The sequence below is a fragment of the Schistocerca cancellata genome, chromosome 11, assembly GCF_023864275.1.
Source record: "Schistocerca cancellata isolate TAMUIC-IGC-003103 chromosome 11, iqSchCanc2.1, whole genome shotgun sequence".
Lineage (NCBI taxonomy): Eukaryota > Metazoa > Arthropoda > Insecta > Orthoptera > Acrididae > Schistocerca > Schistocerca cancellata.
In genome coordinates this window covers 88,699,448-88,718,095 of record NC_064636.1, presented here as the reverse complement: position 1 = coordinate 88,718,095, position 18,648 = coordinate 88,699,448, and the positions used below count along the sequence as shown (strand labels likewise).

The 18,648-nt window shown below is 47.1% G+C and overlaps 1 protein-coding gene across 4 annotated transcripts in view; it reads left to right on the top strand.

Annotated features, from left to right (window-relative positions):
• The window catches only part of LOC126108795 (brain acid soluble protein 1-like), a 367,990-nt gene that overhangs the window by 88,636 nt on the left and 260,706 nt on the right, over positions 1 to 18,648 (top strand). The window contains exon 1 of one of the 4 annotated variants that reach the window (XM_049914155.1): positions 576 to 657. The exons of 2 other annotated variants lie outside the window; for them this stretch is intronic. In XM_049914155.1, coding sequence (XP_049770112.1) covers positions 620 to 657 — 38 coding nt within the window. In that variant the 5' untranslated portion in view covers positions 576 to 619. Of the gene's footprint in view, positions 1 to 575; positions 658 to 18,648 lie in introns of those variants that run through there. One more of the 4 variants, XM_049914157.1, reaches the window with a different exon arrangement.

Here is an 18,648-nt window from a genome sequence, read left to right as displayed (position 1 = left end):
CAGGTGGAAATGGCATGGCAAGCCGTTCCACAGGACTACATCCAGCATCTCTACGATCGTCTCCATGGGAGAATAGCAGCCTGCATTGCTGCGAAAGGTGGATATACACTGTGCTAGTGCCGACATTGTGCATGCTCTGTTGCCTGTGTCTATGTGCCTGTGGTTCTGTCAGTGTGATCATGTGATGTATCTGACCCCAGGAATGTGTCAATAAAGTTTCGCCTTCCTGGGACAATGAATTCACGGTGTTCTTATTTCAATTTCCAGGAGTGTATGTTGACTTTCCATTTCGTTGAGTGTAATGGGATAGGGCGGTCCGTGCAACCGGAGACTACACGACACGAGAAAGGCGAGAGTGCGGCGAGGAACAGGGTGTTGCGCAGCTCGCGGCGTACCACGGTGGGCGCTGTGAAGACGGGGGCGGCCGCGCCATTGTGGGGGCCGGTTCCGGCCCGCGGGCGGCGGGTGGCCGTCTCTGGTTTCCCGCGCAGGCAGCGAGGCGTGCCGGGCGCCGCCACCCGCTGCCGCTCTTCGCAGGCCCCGGCTTCGCGCCCACTCCACTCCGCACCAGACGTGACGGCGACCGCACCGCACCAGAGACGCACACGTCGACGTCGACATGCTGGCCTGCTCGCGTTCGCTGCGCCGGAGGCAGAGGTACGACACACCGAGCGCCCAGCGCCGGTTAGCGCCGCGTCTCAGACAGCGGCCCACACAGGCAGCCCGTCAAATGGGGCCGCTCCCACCTGCGACGCGATGCGCCAACGCGGCCGCTGTAAGTCTGCGTTCACACTGGCGCCTAGTAACAGCCGCCAGACACTGTCGCCAGAGGTCGCCCGATAACATCGGCCGACAGCATAGTCATAATGAGTCTGATCCCCTTCATCATCTTTGGCAGGATCAAGGAGGTTAGGCTGCGTCACGTTACAATAAGCACTCTGTGGTGAGCGTGTGGGTGCTATTCTCTCATTCTGCGCAGCGGATTAATCTGAGACGTACCCTTTACCCTTTGGCCCCTGCAAGATGCAGTTTCCACCCCCACACTACTACAGAAGTCAGACAGACGCTCCTAACGTTCTAAAGAGAAATGCCTGAAAAACTTTCAGCAATAAATATCTTCTGCAGTCGTCCGGCTGTAAGGAAATGACGCAAAAATTCACAAAATTTATTATGTAACTAGTGGGATACTTGGGTACAGGAGTGAGAAAAACATGAAACTAACGAAAGGTATTATTTATTTTGCAAAAAATCTGAGAAATCACAATGGCACTTTTAGTTATGAATTGAACAAGTTATATCCTGGCTCTTTCCGGAATGTGAAGTTACCTCTCAAGGATAGGATTCGCTAATGAAATTTCTACACAAAGTTTAAGATTGTTATTGACTGGGCAGAATGGCTGAGAGCCGCGCCTACTCAACTTGAACGATTATCCGTTGAAATGTTGCTAGCTACGGTCGGGCTGTTGTGTGTGAAATGAAGTGAAGTGTACTGTTCTGGTCGCAAGAGCTGTAGTGCACAATACAGTCAGCTGTGATGACTGCTGTCTGCGCCGCTCGCTGCTGACAAATAAGATAACTCTCGTTCTATCTGGACTGACCTTCACCAATCAAACTCTCCCTGTCCGCAGCTCGTGGTCGTGCGGTAGCGTTCTCGCTTCCCGCGCTCGGGTTCCCGGGTTCGTTTCCCGGCGGGGTCAGGGATTTCCTCTGCCTTGTGATGTCTGGGTGTTGTGTGATGTCCTTAGGTTAGTTAGGTTTAAGTAGTTCTAAGTTCTAAGGGACTGATGACTGTAGATGTTAAGTCCCATAGTGCTCAGAGCCATTTGAACCATTTTGAAACTCTCCCTACGCCTTGATGAAGCCAAGGATTCCTATTCGCCCCTAGTCTAACTATTGGCGTGGTACACCGGTCAGATAACCAGTCCACCATGATGCCACTCAAAATTCGCTCGCAGGCGTTTAACTATAACTCTGTCCGTTCACACTCCACAATAAGTGTGTCGGCCAACACAGTGAACAATGCTTAATCCCAAGGACTCAATATAGAGTCACACTCTGATTCGCTCTCGATAGAGGTGCTCTCCCAGTGAAGTACTGAGGAGAGACTTGTTCCTCACTCTTTGAGTACACGTACGAGCGCGCACGCTCACATTACGTGTTCTCGCTCCAAGAGCGACAACGGAACGGCCCCTCTGCACGCCAGACGTGAAGGGGTATATCTTTCAATCTCTTCCATTACTCCTTCAGCTCAAGGCGTCAGGAATATCGTCTGCCAATCAGCATTGCTCTTCTAAAACAGGAGAATGACGTTTCCTTTAAGGCAACCAATCCGGAAATCTGTAGTATCGGAGTTTGACGTTTCCTGTCTCCCTGCGAAAATCTCTGAAACTGCGTGCTATGTGTGAAGAATGGATAGGCTGGCCGCTCCCACACAATGTAGTGGAATTTGCTTTTAAGACGAACACGGGGTCGTTCCCCCCCTCACTCGGTCAAACGCTGTCTGCTTGACGGGCGGTCACCGGCCGACGTAGATGGGTTGGGACCGACCTCCTGGCGTGCGGTTGCCTCTCTCGAGTTAAAAGCTCCTGTGACCGTCGTGTCTGGAATGTATGTGTGTACGCCAGCCTCGAGTATTTCGACCACGGTGTGCACTTGCGATTTACTCGAATGGCTCTGAGCACTATGGGACTCAACATCTTAGGTCATAAGTCCCCTAGAACTTAGAACTACTTAAACCTAACTAACCTAAGGACATCACACACACCCATGCCCGAGGCAGGATTCGAACCTGCGACCGTAGCAGTCCCGCGGTTCCGGACTGCAGCGCCAGAACCGCTAGACCACCGCGGCCGGCTAGGAGAAACGTTCTGTTACATACTCTAGATAATTCGTGGTGTCCTTGAAATGCAAGTTTAAACACTTTCTTTCGCTGTATGTTTTTACAGTTGTGGTGACGTGCGTCACTTAACCTTCAGTGAGTGTCAGTAATCACCTGAGTGAAAGACAAGCACTAAGCGTGGCATAAGATGCTGTGAAAATCTAAAGCACTTAAAAGTGGAAATACGCACCGTGCACCATATTTACAAACTACTTCATATTAACACAATCAGTACCCTACTGGCATGAAACTATCCTATTGACACAAAACGCCATAAGCAGTAATAATTTTTTTGTGGACAACTAATGACAACCTACCACAAAAAAGATCCAGTACAGTAGCTGTAAGCGAACAAGAGACGCTGCCCTTTTCACTTGAACAAATTACGAGGTGCATTCAAGTTCTAAGGCCTTCGATTATTTTTCTAATTAACTACTCACCCGAAATCGATGAAACTGGCGTTACTTCTCGACGTAATCGCCCTGCAGACGTACACATTTTTCACAACGCTGACGCCACGATTCCATGGCAGCGGCGAAGGCTTCTTTAGGAATCTGTTTTGACCACTGGAAAATCGCTGAGGCAATAGCAGCACGGCTGGTGAATGTGCGGCCACAGAGAGTGTCTTTCATTGTTGGAAAAAGCCAAAAGTCACTAGGAGCCAGGTCAGGTGAGTAGGGAGCATGAGGAATCACTTCAAAGTTGTTGTCACGAAGAAACTGTTCCGTAACGTTAGCTCGATGTGTGGGTGCGTTGTCTCGGTGAAACAGCACACACGCAGCCCTTCCCGGACGTTTTTGTTGCAGTGCAGGAAGGAATTTGTTCTTCAAAACATTTTCGTAAGATGCACCTGTTACCGTAGTGCCCTTTGGAACGCAATGGGTAAGGATTACGCCCTCGCTGTCCCAGAACATGGACACCATCATTTTTTCAGCACTGGCGGTTACCCGAAATTTGTTTGGTGGCGGTGAATCTGTGTGCTTCCATTGAGCTGACTGGCGCTTTGTTTCTGGATTGAAAAATGGCATCCACATCTCATCCATTGTCACAACCGACGAAAAGAAAGTCCCATTCCTGCTGTCGTTGCGCGTCAACATTGCTTGGCAACGTGCCACACGGGCAGCCGTGTGGTCGTCTGTCAGCATTCGTGGCACCCACCTGGATGACACTTTTCGCATTTTCAGGTCGTCATGCAGGATTGTGTGCACAGGACCCACAGAAATGCCAACTCTGGAGGCGATCTGTTCGACAGTCATTCGGCGATCCCCCAAAAGAATTCTCTCCACTTTCTCGATTGTGTCGTTAGACTGGCTTGTGTGAGCCCGAGGTTGTTTCGGTTTGTTGTCACACGATGTTCTGCCTTCATTAAACTGTCGCACCCACGAATGCACTTTCGACACATCCATAAATCCATCACCACATGTATCCTTCAACTGTCGATGAATTTCAATTGGTTTCACTCCACGCAAATTCAGAAAACGAATGATTGCACGCTGTTCAAGTAAGGAAAACGTCGCCATTTTGAGTATTTAAAACAGTTCTCATTCTTGCCACTGGCGGTAAAATTCCATCTGCCGTACGGTGCTGCCATCTCTGGGACGTATTGACAATGAACGCGGCCTCATTTTGAAACAATGCGCGTGTTTATATCTCTTTCCAGTCCGGAGAAAAAAAAATCGGAGGCCTTAGAACTTGAATGCACCTCGTACTTTGAGGTTATAATCTATGCCTAAAATTCCCAGTAAAGATTTTGCCTATGTGAGGTTTCCGAACTATATCCCGACTAGTTACTTTCATCATCAGGATGCCGCAAACTCACTCTTTCTTGGACTAAACCTATCATTTTCTCGCGCTCCGTATTTCGCTTGCGAGAACGTCGGCCGATTTGGCCGAAGAAAACGAACTGGTATGAATTTCACCGATTGTCGTCCGAAGTCTGTACGGTCGGGAGGTAAGATCGGCTGTAGTGAGACCGCGCACGTAGTGGCGTACTGATTCCGAAGGACGGCCGTTTTCGGCCGATATCGGTCGTCGGCGGAATCCATCGATGTCGGAGCCACTCTGATCGCAGCAGACACAAGCGACTGCTTGCTGCGCCAATCTCTGGGGAGCGCCACGGCGTCCAGGTGAACATTTGTATGGACGGCGTGTCATACGTACAAGGGAACCTCCCCATCGCACCCCCCTCAGATTTAGTTATACGTTGGCACAGTGGATAGGCCTTGAAAAACGGAACACAGATCAATCGAGAAAACAGGAAGAAGTTCTGTGGAACTATGAAAAAATAAGCAAAATATACAAACTGAGTAGTCCATGTGGAAGATAGGCAACAACAAAGAGCATGTGAACTCAGGAACGCCGTCGTCCCGTGGTTAGCGTGAGTAGCTGCGGAGCGAGAGGTCCATGGTTCAAGTCTTACCTCGACTGAATATTTTACTTACTTTATTTTCGCAAAGTTATGATCTGTCCGTTCGTTCATTGACGTCTCTGTTCACTGTAATATGTTTAGTGTCTGTGTTTTGCGACCGCACCGCAAAACCGTGCGATTAGTAGACGAAAGGATGTGCCTCTCCAATGGGAACCGAAAACATTTGATCGCAAGGTCATAGGTCAAGCGATTCCTCCACAGGAAAACACGTCTGATATATTCTATACGACACTGGTGACGGTATGTGCGTCACGTGACAGGAATATGTTGTCGACCCACCTAAATTGTACACTTGGCGAATGGGTAAAAAGATTCTTCTACCTTGCCCGATTTAGGTTTTATTGTGGATGGGATAATAACTCCCAAAAAAGTGATGAAAACATAAGAGTTTGTCACATAAACTGCAACAAATGAATGCAACAGTTTCACAGTTTTCCTGTGCTCTGTCAAAACATATGTTTTTAACGTTTGTTTAAGTGTAGCGTCCCCATAGTACGGCGCAGTTACTTCGCATCGGACGGACAGATAATAATTGTCTGAATTAAACAAAATTAAACTTTTCACTCGAGGCAAGCCGTGAAAAATGGTTCAAATGGCTCTGAGCACTATGGGACTTAACATCTATGGTCATCAGTCCCCTAGAACTTAGAACTACTTAAACCTAACTAACCTAAGGACATCACACACATCCATGCCCGAGGCAGGATTCGAGAGGAGGAGGAGGAGATTAGTGTTTAACGTCCCGTCGACAACGAGGTCATTAGAGACGGAGCGCAAGCTCGAGTGAGGGAAGGATGGGGAAGGAAATCGGCCGTGCCCTTTCAAAGGAACCATCCCGGCATTTGCCTGAAGCGATTTAGGGAAATCACGGAAAACCTAAATCAGGATGGCCGGAGACGGGATTGAACCGTCGTCCTCCCGAATGCGAGTGCAGTGTGCTAACCACTGCGCCACCTCGCTCGGTGCAGGAGTCGAACCTGCGACCGTAGCAGTCGCGCGGCTCCCGACTGAGCGCCTAGAACCGCTAGACCACCGCGGCCGGCGAAGACGTGAACCAAGGATCTCTCGCTCCATAGCTGCTCACGCTAACCACGGGACTACGGCGCTCCTGAGCTCACATTATATTTGATGTTGCCTATGTTACGCATGGACTACTCAGTTTGTATATTTTGCTTGTTTTTTTCATAGTTCCACACATCTTCTTCCTGTTTTCTCGCTTCATCTGTGATCAGTTTTTCAAGGCCTATCCACTGTGCCAACTTATAACTAAATCTGAGGGGGGTGCGATGGGGAGGTTCCGTTGTTAGTAGCTGAATCTGACGTGGACAAACGTGTCCGATAACGTAAGCAAAAACGTGGCAGTAAACACGGGTCCGCAAACGAGCCGCTAATGAGATAATTGCGCATGCTTGGTTGTGAGCCGCCATTCCAGTACCAACCTTGTCTTTCTTACACTCTTTTCATCACAAGAATGGATCTGATGTAAACAAACACAAACGCTATGTTTGGTCAGATGCTGCAGCGCACCTACACTGGTGTCGTTACGCTCTTGGAAGTTGTTGTTGTTGTGGTCTTCAGTCCTGAGACTGGTTTGATACAGCTCTCCATGCTACTCTATCCTGTGCAAGCTTCTTCATCTCCCAGTAACTACGGCAACCTACATCCCTCTGAATTTGCTTAGTGTATTCATCTCTTGGTCTCCCCCTACGATTTTTACCTTCCACGCTGCCCTCCAGTACTAAATTGGTGATCCCTTGATGCCTCGGAACATGTCCTACCAACCGATCCCTTCTTCTACAGTATATTCACCGAGCGCTGGGACGAAACATAAACAGCGTCACGTGAGTGACTACGCTCGTTTCCAGAGAAAGCATTCGGTGTTCACGTGATACGTAGGGGTGTGGAAAATCCTTGGCGCACGCTTTGCAGCTGGCGGCGTTCGGCTGGCTGTCGAGCTGTCACAGCGGACCGTGAGAAACCTGGGCAACAATGTACGAAATAAGTTTAACAATAATGTTGAAATAATGCTAAACTGAGTTCATTATGTCAAAGCAGTTTTGTTGTCATTCAGGTTGCTAACAAAACGCTTCATTCAAACACATTTAATTGTTAATTTTAATAACAATACCAGAAATAATAATGATAAAGGACGAGACAAGGTTCACTCTGTCGAACTGTTTTCATTGAGGTTTATAACAAACAGCTCCTCTCTCTCCTCTATAATGCAGTCTAATTTCCACATTTGAATTTCCACTTTTTCTACGACATGGAGGACGCACTTGCTCCAATCCTGTGCAGTCACTGATCTTACTGCTTCTTCTAGCAGTACTTTAACTTCCGGCATTTTGTATGTTTTGTTTTTCGCTGCAACATAGTCTTTGATTCTGTCCACACTAACTCGATGGCGTTTAATTCACAGTGGTACGGAGGAACTCTGAGAACAGTTTTTCCTGCATTCTTCGTCATTTCATCTATTGCATATTCGTTGTGCGCTGTTCTGTGATTTTTAACTATATCTAGAAGTTCTTTCTTCAACATACCGTCTTCGAAATCGATGTTTTTAGATTTTAGCCACTCTGATATTTCTTTGGTTGGTTGGTTGGTTGGTTGGTTTGGGGAAGGAGACCAGACAGCGTGGTCATCGGTCTCATCGGATTAGGGAAGGATGGGGAAGGAAGTCGGCCGTGCTCTTTCAGAGGAACCATCCCGGCATTTGCCTGGAGTGATTTAGGGAAATCACAGAAAACCTAAATCAGGATGGCCGGACGCGGGATTGAATCCAGTGTCTAACCACTGCGCCACCTCGCTCGGTCTGATATTTCGTGCTTATTGGAATTCGCATTGGTAACTTCTTCTTTTCTCCGAGAATGGCACGGCGCGTTATCAAGAACAATAACCGCATTTTACCTGAAGCCGAGGAAGAACATCTTGAAACCACTTCTCGAAGGTTTCGGCGCACATCTCCCCATGATAATCTCCACTTTTCTTGGATTCGAAAGTCCATACACATACTTCAACGAACCCTACTTTGCTGCCAATGTGTGCGATAGTCAGACGTTTCCCTTTACCTGATGGGTCCTTGCTTCCGGTGGGTAATGCGGACAGAAACGCTTGTTTTGAGGAATTTATAGTGTCATCTACCCAGACGTAACTTCGGGTATGTCCTGCGTTCACCCACGTCTCGTCCAAATAGTAAATGGGTCTGCCTTCATCTCTCAACCGTTTCATGGTTCGAAGATAACGCCGCCTCCATAAAATCATGTCGTCCCTGTCTATAAGCATGCTATCGCGCCCACGCAGGACACATTTGAAATTCATTTCTCTCAATAACTTAAAAAATGTAGTTCTCCGAAAATTGCCCAGATCTGCATCTACGTTCACGACTGTAAGCACTTTGTCAATTGTTGGCAATTCCTAACGAAAAAAAAAAAATTTGTGTACTTTCCTTCGTATCGCATTTCTATCGAAGTCATCAACACTTTCAGAAAGTTTCTGTCGTAATTTTCCTTTCTTATGAGACTTCAAAGAGTGTGTGGCCTTGTACTCACTCATCACACGACACATTGAAGAATGTCCAACACCTGTAGCTGCAGCTGTTTTCGAAACAATGTCACTCATCGACTGCTCTGGATGTAATAGTTCCGTTTTATACACATTAAGCACCATGTGCTTCTCAGGAGAACTTAATGATTTCTTCTTTGCTCGCTTCTTTGGTAGACTCAGAACTGACACGTCAACCTCGCTCGCTGAATCCGTGGATGACATAATGAGGACAGCCATATGTGATGCTAATGAAATAAGTGAATATATAAAATAAGAAACCTTGCTATTGGATTCACACACAAACAGTGAATGCTCAGCGTGACTACAAACAGATATACTTACTCTAATAATCAACAATTAGTCTTTCAAGCGTCTTTGCAGAAGAACTTAAGATATCCTGAAATGGCCGCTGCACAACACCCACTAACGAGCTCACACCTGCAACTGAGACGGCCACAATGACTGAGCGCCGCGCCTGCGAACCGCACAATGCATGGCTCATAAAGGACAAACGGTTCCACCCATCGCATTCGAACAAACTACAAAATTAAATTCAAACCTTTATGAAACTTTTCTCGCTTACACCCCCACAAAAAAATTCAAAGGGGAAAAGTTTGTCGCTTACTATATTTCGGATGATGATTTGGTACAAGTTCTGCATCAGACGTGAGATTTTAATTTATTACTTCATTATTACTGACTCTATTGGGCAGGAAATTTGCAGACGTCATCAACATATAGTACTGAGCGCAATTATAAAATTATTTTGCTGTGCGACACACAGTTTAGGAGATATGGCGTGATAAATATAGAGTAACGCGAAAAAACAACTTTTCCTGAAAGCTTAAATATTTATCTTTTTCAGTGACAATAAATTTTAATGTAATGTAAAAAAGGTTGTCGGAAGGTAGTTCTCGGATCACTTTATCAAGTTCACGCGCCAAATTATAAAAAACACGACTTTAATTTTTTAATTTCTGACGCCCCTGCCTTGTACACCCCTCGACGGCACCGCTGTAGTCACGCGCCTTGCCGTGTTTACAGTACGTCTCTTGTTTCGGTGAATGGAGTATAGTCAAGTTGTGCCACAAACTCCTCTTCTCCCCAGTCCTATTCAATACCTCCTCATTAGTTATGTGATCTACCCATCTAATCTTCAGCATTCTTCTATAGCAGCACATTTCGAAAGCCTCTATTCTCTTGTTGTCTAAACTATTTATCATCCACGTTTCAATTCCATACATGGCTACACTCAATACAAATACTTGCAGAAACGACTTACTTGAATCTATACTCGATGTTAACAAATTTCTCTTCTTCAGAAACGCTTTCCTTGCCAGTCTACATTTGATATCCTCTCTACTTCGACCATCATCAGTTATTTTGTTCCCCTAATAGCAAAACTCCTCTACTACTTTAAGTGTCTCATTTCCTTATCTAATTCCCTCAGCATCTTATTCCCTCAGCATCAGTGAATTTGAATGTGGTGTTATAGTTGGTGGACGAGGGATGCTACACAGCATCTCCGACGTACCGATGAAGTGGTGATTTTCCCTTACTGCCATATGACGAGCCTACCGTTAATAACAGGAATCTGGTAAAAAACATCTCCGACATCACTGCGGCCGGGGAAAGATCCTGCAAGAATGGGACCAACGACGACTGAAGAGAATCGTTCAACGTGACAGAAGTGCAACCCTTCCGCAAATTGCGGCAGATTTCAATACTGGGCCATCAACAAGTGTCAGCATGCGAACCATTCAACGAAACATCATGGATTTGGGCTTTAAGAGCCGAATCCTGACTCGTGTACCCTTCATCACTGCACGACACAAAGCTTTACCCCTCGCCTGGAACCGCCGACGTTGGCCTGTTGATGACTGGAAACGGCTGGTCGGACGAATCTCGTTTCAAACTGTATCGAGCGGATGGCCGGGTACGGGTACGGCAACCTCATGAATCCATGGACCCTGCATGTCAGCAGGGGACTGATCAAGCTGGTGGAGGCTCTGTAGTGGAGTGGGGCGTGTGCAGTTAGAGTGATATTGGACCGCTGATACGTCTAGATACCAATCTGGCAGGTGACATGTACATAAGCATCGTGTCTGATCACCTGCACCCATCCCTGTCCATTGTGCATTCAGACCAACTTGGGCAATTCCAGCAGGGCAATGCGACACCTCACACGTCCAGAATTGCTACAGAGTGGCTCCAGAAGCATTCTTTTGCGTTTAAACACTTCCGCTGGTTACCAAAGTCCCCAGATATGAACATTATTGAGCATATCTGGGATGCCTTGCAACGTGCTGTTGAGAAGAGATCTCCACACCCTGGTACTCTTATGGGTTTATGAACAACCCTGCAGGATTAATGGTGTCAATTCCGTCCAGCACTACTTGAGATATTAGTCCAGTCCGTACCACGCCCTGTTGCGGCACTTCCGCGTACTTGCGAGGGGCCCTACACGACATTAGGTAGGTGTACCAGTTTCTTTGGCTCTTCAGTGTATTTGTACCGACCAGGGCAATATTTTGGTGGCAGGCCGTAACAACACATTCTAAATTATCTCGGAAATGTCTGTTTTGTTGGCCTGTGTCTTCCAGGACGATTGTGCTTCTGTTATTGTATACTTTTGTGTGTGTAGGATTTCGTTACTAATTACGTTGCATCCTGTAGATAGAATAACAAAATATTTTCACTACAATCTTCTAAAGATCTCGGGCATTGCCGTAGTTGGAAAATGTTTCTTAATATTTAAAACTGGAATCAGACTTAGAAATTTACGAGGTGCATTCAAGTTCTAAGGCCTCCGATTTTTTTTTCTAATCAACTACTAACCCGAAATCGATAAAACTGGCGTTACTTCTCGACGTAATCGCCCTGCAGACGTACACATTTTTCACAATGCTGACGCCATGATTCCATGGCAGCGGCGAAGGCTTCTTTAGGAGTCTGTTTTGACCACTGGAAAATCGCTGAGGCAATAGCAGCACGGCTGGTGAATGTGCGGCCACGGAGAGTGTCTTTCATTGTTGGAAAAAGCCAAAAGTCACTAGGAGCCAGGTCAGGTGAGTAGGGAGCATGAGGAATCACTTCAAAGTTGTTATTACGAAGAAACTGTTGCGTAACGTTAGCTCGATGTGCAGGTGCGTTGTCTCGGTGAAACAGCACACGCGCAGCCCTTCCCGAACGTTTTTATTGCAGTGCAGGAAGGAATTTGTTCTTCAAAAAATTTTCGTAGGATGCACCTGTTACCGTAGTGCCCATTGGAACGCAATGGGTAAGGATTACGCCCTAGCTGTCCCACAACATGGACACCATCATTTTTTCAGCACTGGCGGTTACCCGAAATTTGTTTGGTGGCGGTGAATCTGTGTGCTTCCATTGAGCTGACTGGCGCTTTGTTTCTGGATTGAAAAATGACATCCACATCTCATCCATTGTCACAACCGACGAAAAGAAAGTCCCATTCTTGCTGTCGTTGCGCGTCAACATTGCTCGGCAACATGTGACACGGGCAGCCTTGTGGTCGTCTGTCAGCATTCGTGGCACCCACCTGGATGACACTTTTCGCATTTTCAGGTCGTCATGCACAGAACCCACAGAAATGCCAACTCTGGAGGCGATCTGTTCGACAGTCATTCGGCGATTCCCCAAAAGAATTCTCTCCACTTTCTCGATTGTGTCGTCAGACTGGCTTGTGTGAGCCCGAGGTTGTTTCGGTTTGTTGTCACACGATGTTCTGCCTTCATTAAACTGTCGCACCCACGAATGCACTTTCGACACATCCATAAATCCATCACCACATGTATCCTTCAACTGCCGATGAATTTCAATTGGTTTCACACCACGCAAATTCAGAAAACGAATGATTGCACGCTGTTCAAGTAAGGAAAACGTCGCCATTTTGAGTATTTAAAACAGTTCTCATTCTCGCCACTGGCGGTAAAATTCCATCTGCCGTACGGTGCTGCCATCTCGGGGGTGTATTGACAATGAACGCGGCCTCATTTTAAAACAGTGCGCATGTTTCTATCTCTTTCCAGTCCGGAGAAAAAGAATCGGAGGCCTTAGAACTTGAATGCACCTCGTATTTGTGTTATATATGAACGTGTAACTTGTTTTAAAATAAAAACAACTCTCGCCCACGATCCTAGATTTAGATTTATTTTTAAAGGTCGTATAAAGCGCCCAATGAAAGGTAACTTATGACTGAGGGAGGTGGGGGTTGCGCGGATGGTTGGGCCATGCAGGTGGATGATATTTCATTTCTGCGGGAAAACGTTCTCCAATCGAATCGACCCTGTGTGTCACCATCTCCCCTTCTTTGTGGAGAGAAACGTGGCCAGTGAGATGCAAGACCACCTTCTGCATCACTAGCAGAACTTAGGAGGTGCTATAATGGATTACGTCGTTTGCCCTTGAAGCTTGCATTTGGTGCATTTTGTATAAGGGGCGTTCAAAAAGAAACGAGCCATAGGCATAATTACAGAGACCAGTACCTGTATGTTAGAAGTAATGACCCCGGCTGTTGAGACACTTGTACCACTGTGACACAAGGAGGTGAATGGCTGTCTCATAAAATTCCCGGGGCTGCGGTGTTAACCAGTTCTGCACGTACAATTGGACTTCGTCGTGTGAGGTGAATGGTTTGCCCCTCAGAGCCTTTTTAAGGGTACCAAACATTCATTCCTTCTGATTCACTTCCTGCAGCAGGGTACAACAGTGAATGCCCAGCATTACTCGCAAACCTTGACCACCTTTCGCCAAGCGATCAAACCAAAACGACCATGCAATCTCACCCGTGGGGTCCTTCTGCTCCATGACAATGCAAAGCCTCATACGGCCAACACAGTCGCGACACTCCTGCAGAAATTCGAATGGAACTGGTTAACATCGCAGCCCTGGGAATTTTTTGAGACAGCCAATCGGAAAACGTATCGTTTTTATCACATTTTGTTATAATAAAAGAACAGGGAACGACATTTTCCTGTTTAAAGGCTTTTCATGCTTGGTGCTTGTTGTGAAAGGTGTCCCACAAAGAAGACAACTTTTGAAATGCCGGCCACTTCTGTTCTGGTAAGATGGCCTCACTGAAGGTTGCAAGATTTTCAAGTGTTTCCTTTGTGATCGGTAGTGGAGCGCTTCACAACAAAACACCGTCTTGTCACAGTGAAAGCAAATTTGGTGAATGTCGTGCAGTGACTATTTGATCAACGTGGTGCATCGAATAAGTCGACTGTGATGAGACTCATTGCGAAATTCCAGAAAACCGGAGATCGCTTGGGACATTAAACCCTCGGGGTGTCCTTGTTTGGTGGAAAAGATCAGCAACAAGAGTGATAAAGTAGCTGCAACTCAAGCAAAAGCTATTCGCTGACGTTCACAAGAATTCCCAGATTTAGATTGCAAAAAATTCTGAAGGAAGATTGCTCCCTGGCCGAGTGATTTCGGAAACTCTGATGTGAATTGGCCACGCAGATGTTGTGATTTGACCCCATTTGATTTGTTTCTGTAGGGTTATTTGAAATACTGTGGATACACTGACAAGCCACAATCTCTTCCAGAGTTCAAGCAGAGATTCAGAGGGTAATTTCAGAACCAGAGGTCCAAGCATATCGAAAAATTATGGAAAATTGCATCAAATGAACGAGAGTATATCGTATTTCATACATTATCACTGGCGGCAAGTGCTACAGTAGTATGAATATTACTTAATTTCAGCTTCATATTTTCTAAAAGATTCTGAGGCTTTCTTACTATATAAAACACATTTCAACCATCAGCTGATTGTTTGTCCCATTAGTCATCTACCAGTTTCAGTTATTAACCATCGTCCAGGATATAGGATACAACAGATTTGTTAAAAGCATCCCATTTCCCTTTGGAGCTGAACAATATGGAAATTATCCAGTGAAATTGTACAAACCTTGAAATAATTTGTCAGTACATATGTATGTCGTGGAACAGTTGGTGTTTTGTTTATAATAAATAAGAGCTCTCGCCATTCAGGAGTGAGTTAGTTTAATTTTGTGATTATGCCAGGAAATAAGGACCAATAAATTACAAGACTGATGTTTATGTTATCAGATGATTCAGTGCGGTGTATACTACCGGAAGAACAACATGGCTAGCACATGAACATTGGAGCAAATGTCCTTTATAGTAGACGTTGTGCAAGCGGTGCAGTGTTTGAGTAATGTTGAAAGTCGTCAAACACGCATTCTTGCGTGAGGTCATCGTTGAGAACTGCAAATGAATGGCAGACCTTCGACGATCGTTAACGGAGACTGACAGGCAATTTATGCCCATTCACTTTCGTAAACAAACCGTTTGGTCCAGAATGAGACTTTCACTCTGCAGCAGAGTGTGCGCTGACATGAAACTTCCTGGCAGATTAAAACTGTGTGCCCGACCGAGACTCGAACTCGGGAACTTTGCCTTTCGCGGGCAGGTGCTCTACCATCTGAGCTACCGAAGCACGACTCACTCCCGGCCCTCACAGTTTTACTTCTGCCAGTACCTCGTCGCCTACCTTCCAAACTTTACAGAAGCTCTTCTGCGAACCTGGAAGAAAGGATATTGCGGAGACATGGCTTAGCCACAGCCTAGTTAGGTTTAGGTAGTCTAAGTCTAGGGGACTGATGACCTCACAAGTTAAGTCGCATAGTGCTTAGAGCCATTTGAACAATAATTTTTTTTTTGTGGCCACAATTCAGTTGCAAGACATGCCAGTATTACAGTATGGCCACCCAACATGCTGTTACAGGTAGTTGGACATACTGCCAAGGTGTTTTCGGTGTTGACTGCCAGAAGTGGTGATTATTTTGTGTGACTGGGCCCTGACTGTCTTGGTCCTTGTCCATAAACGTTTCTCTCTCGTCCCCACAAGCAACCTTGCTTCCTCTTTCTCATGCTAACAGTGCTGCAGCTGCAAGATATGTAATCTGCGTGGTGAAACTACACTCCTGGAAATTGAAATAAGAACACCGTGAATTCATTGTCCCAGGAAGGGGAAACTTTATTGACACATTCCTGGGGTCAGATACATCACATGATCACACTGACAGAACCACAGGCACATAGGCACAGGCAACAGAGCATGCACAATGTCGGCACTAGTACAGTGTATATCCACCTTTCGCAGCAATGCAGGCTGCTATTCTCCCATGGAGACGATCGTAGAGATGCTGGATGTAGTCCTGTGGAACGGCTTGCCGTGCCATTTCCACCTGGCGCCTCAGTTGGACCAGCGTTCGTGCTGGACGTGCAGACCGCGTGAGACGACGCTTCATCCAGTCCCAAACATGCTCAATGGGGGACAGATCCGGAGATCTTGCTGGCTAGGGTAGTTGACTTACACCTTCTAGAGCACGTTGGGTGGCACAGGATACATGCGGACGTGCATTGTCCTGTTGGAACAGCAAGTTCCCTTGCCGGTCTAGGAATGGTAGAACGATGGGTTCGATGACGGTTTGGATGTACCGTGCACTATTCAGTGTCCCCTAGACGATCACCAGTGGTGTACGGCCAGTGTAGGAGATCGCTCCCCACACCATGATGCCGGATGTTGGCCCTCTGTGCCTCGGTCGTATGCAGTCCTGATTGTGGCTCTCACCTGCACGTCGCCAAACACGCATACGACCGTCATTGGCACCAAGGCAGAAGCGACTCTCATCGCTGAAGACGACACGTCTCCATTCGTCCCTCCATTCACGCCTGTCGCGACACCACTGGAGGCGGGCTGCACGATGTTGGGGCGTGAGCGGAAGACGGCCTAACGGTGTGCGGGACCGTAGCCAAGCTTCATGGAGACGGTTGCGAATGGTCCTCGCCGATACCCCAGGAGCAACAGTGTCCCTAATTTGCTGGGAAGTGGCGGTGCGGTCCCCTACGGCACTACGTAGGATCCTACGGTCTTGGCGTACATCCGTGCTTCGCTGCGGTCCGGTCCCAGGTCGACGGGCACGTGCACCTTTCGCCGACCACTGGCGACAACATCGATGTACTGTGGAGACCTCACGCCTCACGTGTTGAGCAATTCGGCGTTACGTCCACCCGGCCTCCCGCATGCCCACTATACACCCTCGCTCAAAGTCCGTCAACTGCACATACGGTTCACGTCCACGCTGTCGCGGCATGCTACCAGTGTTAAAGACTGCGATGGAGCTCCGTATGCCACGGCAAACTGGCTGACACTGACGGCGGCGGTGCATAAATGCTACGCAGCTAGCGCCATTCGACGGCCAACACCGCGGTTCCTGGTGTGTCCGCTGTGCCGTGCGTGTGATCATTGCTTGTACAGCCCTCTCGCAGTGTCCGGAGCAAGTATGGTGGGTCTGACACACCGGTGTAAATGTGTTCTTTTTTCCATTTCCAGGAGTGTATATTGTTTTGCATCAGCTCGAAATACAGCACGCATATGTAGAGGTGTGTAATGTGTATTAAACCGGGGACCTGGAAGAGGCTCCGTCCCGCCGTAGTCCTCAGTGGTCCACAACCCCACAACAGGCCACAGCAGTCCACCCACCCCGCCGCCGCCCCACACCGAACCCTATGTTACTGTGTGCTTCGACCCGCAGTGGAACCCTCGGGAACGTCTCACACCAGACGAGTGTAGCCCCAAATATTTGGTAGAGTAATTATTGAGTACGCGTACGTGGAGACGGTGTTTGCGCAGCAATCGCCGACACCGTGTAACTGAGGCGGAACAAGGGAAACCAGCCGAGGCAGATGGAAAACCGCCTGCAAACCATCCACAGGCTGGCCGGCACACAGGACCTCGACACTAATCCGCCGGGCTGATTCGTGCCGGGGACCGGCGCGCCTTTCCGCTCGGGAAGCAGCACGTTAGACCGTGCGGTTACCCGGGGCGGGCTTACATAGAGGTACTCGATTTGTCTCTTGGTTACCGGAATGTTGAAATGGGCGAATGAGACAATCGTGAACTGCATAAATGTGATATGTTCATCTACGAACAGAGCTATGAAACACACACAAAGTATATACAAAGACTGATATCTGGAAATGGACTTTCTGGCTAATGCCTTAGTGAGCCATAACTATGTGCTATATGGGTTCTTCAAACTTGACCTTTTGTTTGAAACTTCATCATGTGTGTTTCCCTACACATTGGTAGCAACTTTCCAGTTGTCTGTTTTTTGTGTTGTGACCTTTGTATAGATAACTTTTCGCGTCCCATAATTTTGATTGTAGGTATATCGTATTTATCAAATTCATAGTTCTATCACTGGTGAACCACAATAAAATGTTACCATAAAACGTTGACTGTTATGTCAGACTTCATTAATTCGTTGCGTCCTTCCACCAATGCATGGTAAATACCTAATACAAAGAGGCATATCAATTGAACTTCTGTATGAATCACAGTAGCCAAAAACTGAAGGGCGGACTGCAATGTGATCGCAAATAGTGTTTAGTCTTGTATATTGGTAATGGTCTTTTCCAGTTGTCAGACGACTTGCTTCTCAAACTTATGTTCCAAACCATATTTGAACGTTCTGGAAAAGGTATGTATCTACACTCACGCTCATAAATTAAGGATAATTGAAGAATGCGGTGCCACACAACGTGGCACTACACAAAACTGGCGCTAATACCATAGGCACATAGGGAACACACACGACACAGATCTGAAAGTTTAAGGTATTGGTGACAACTTGAGAAATCTGTCCCGAAACACGTGTGCTACAAAACGCCACTGTTTCCTGCGCATGTACCCCGACATCAATATGGGATATGATCACCGTGCACACGTACACAGGCCGCACAACTGGTT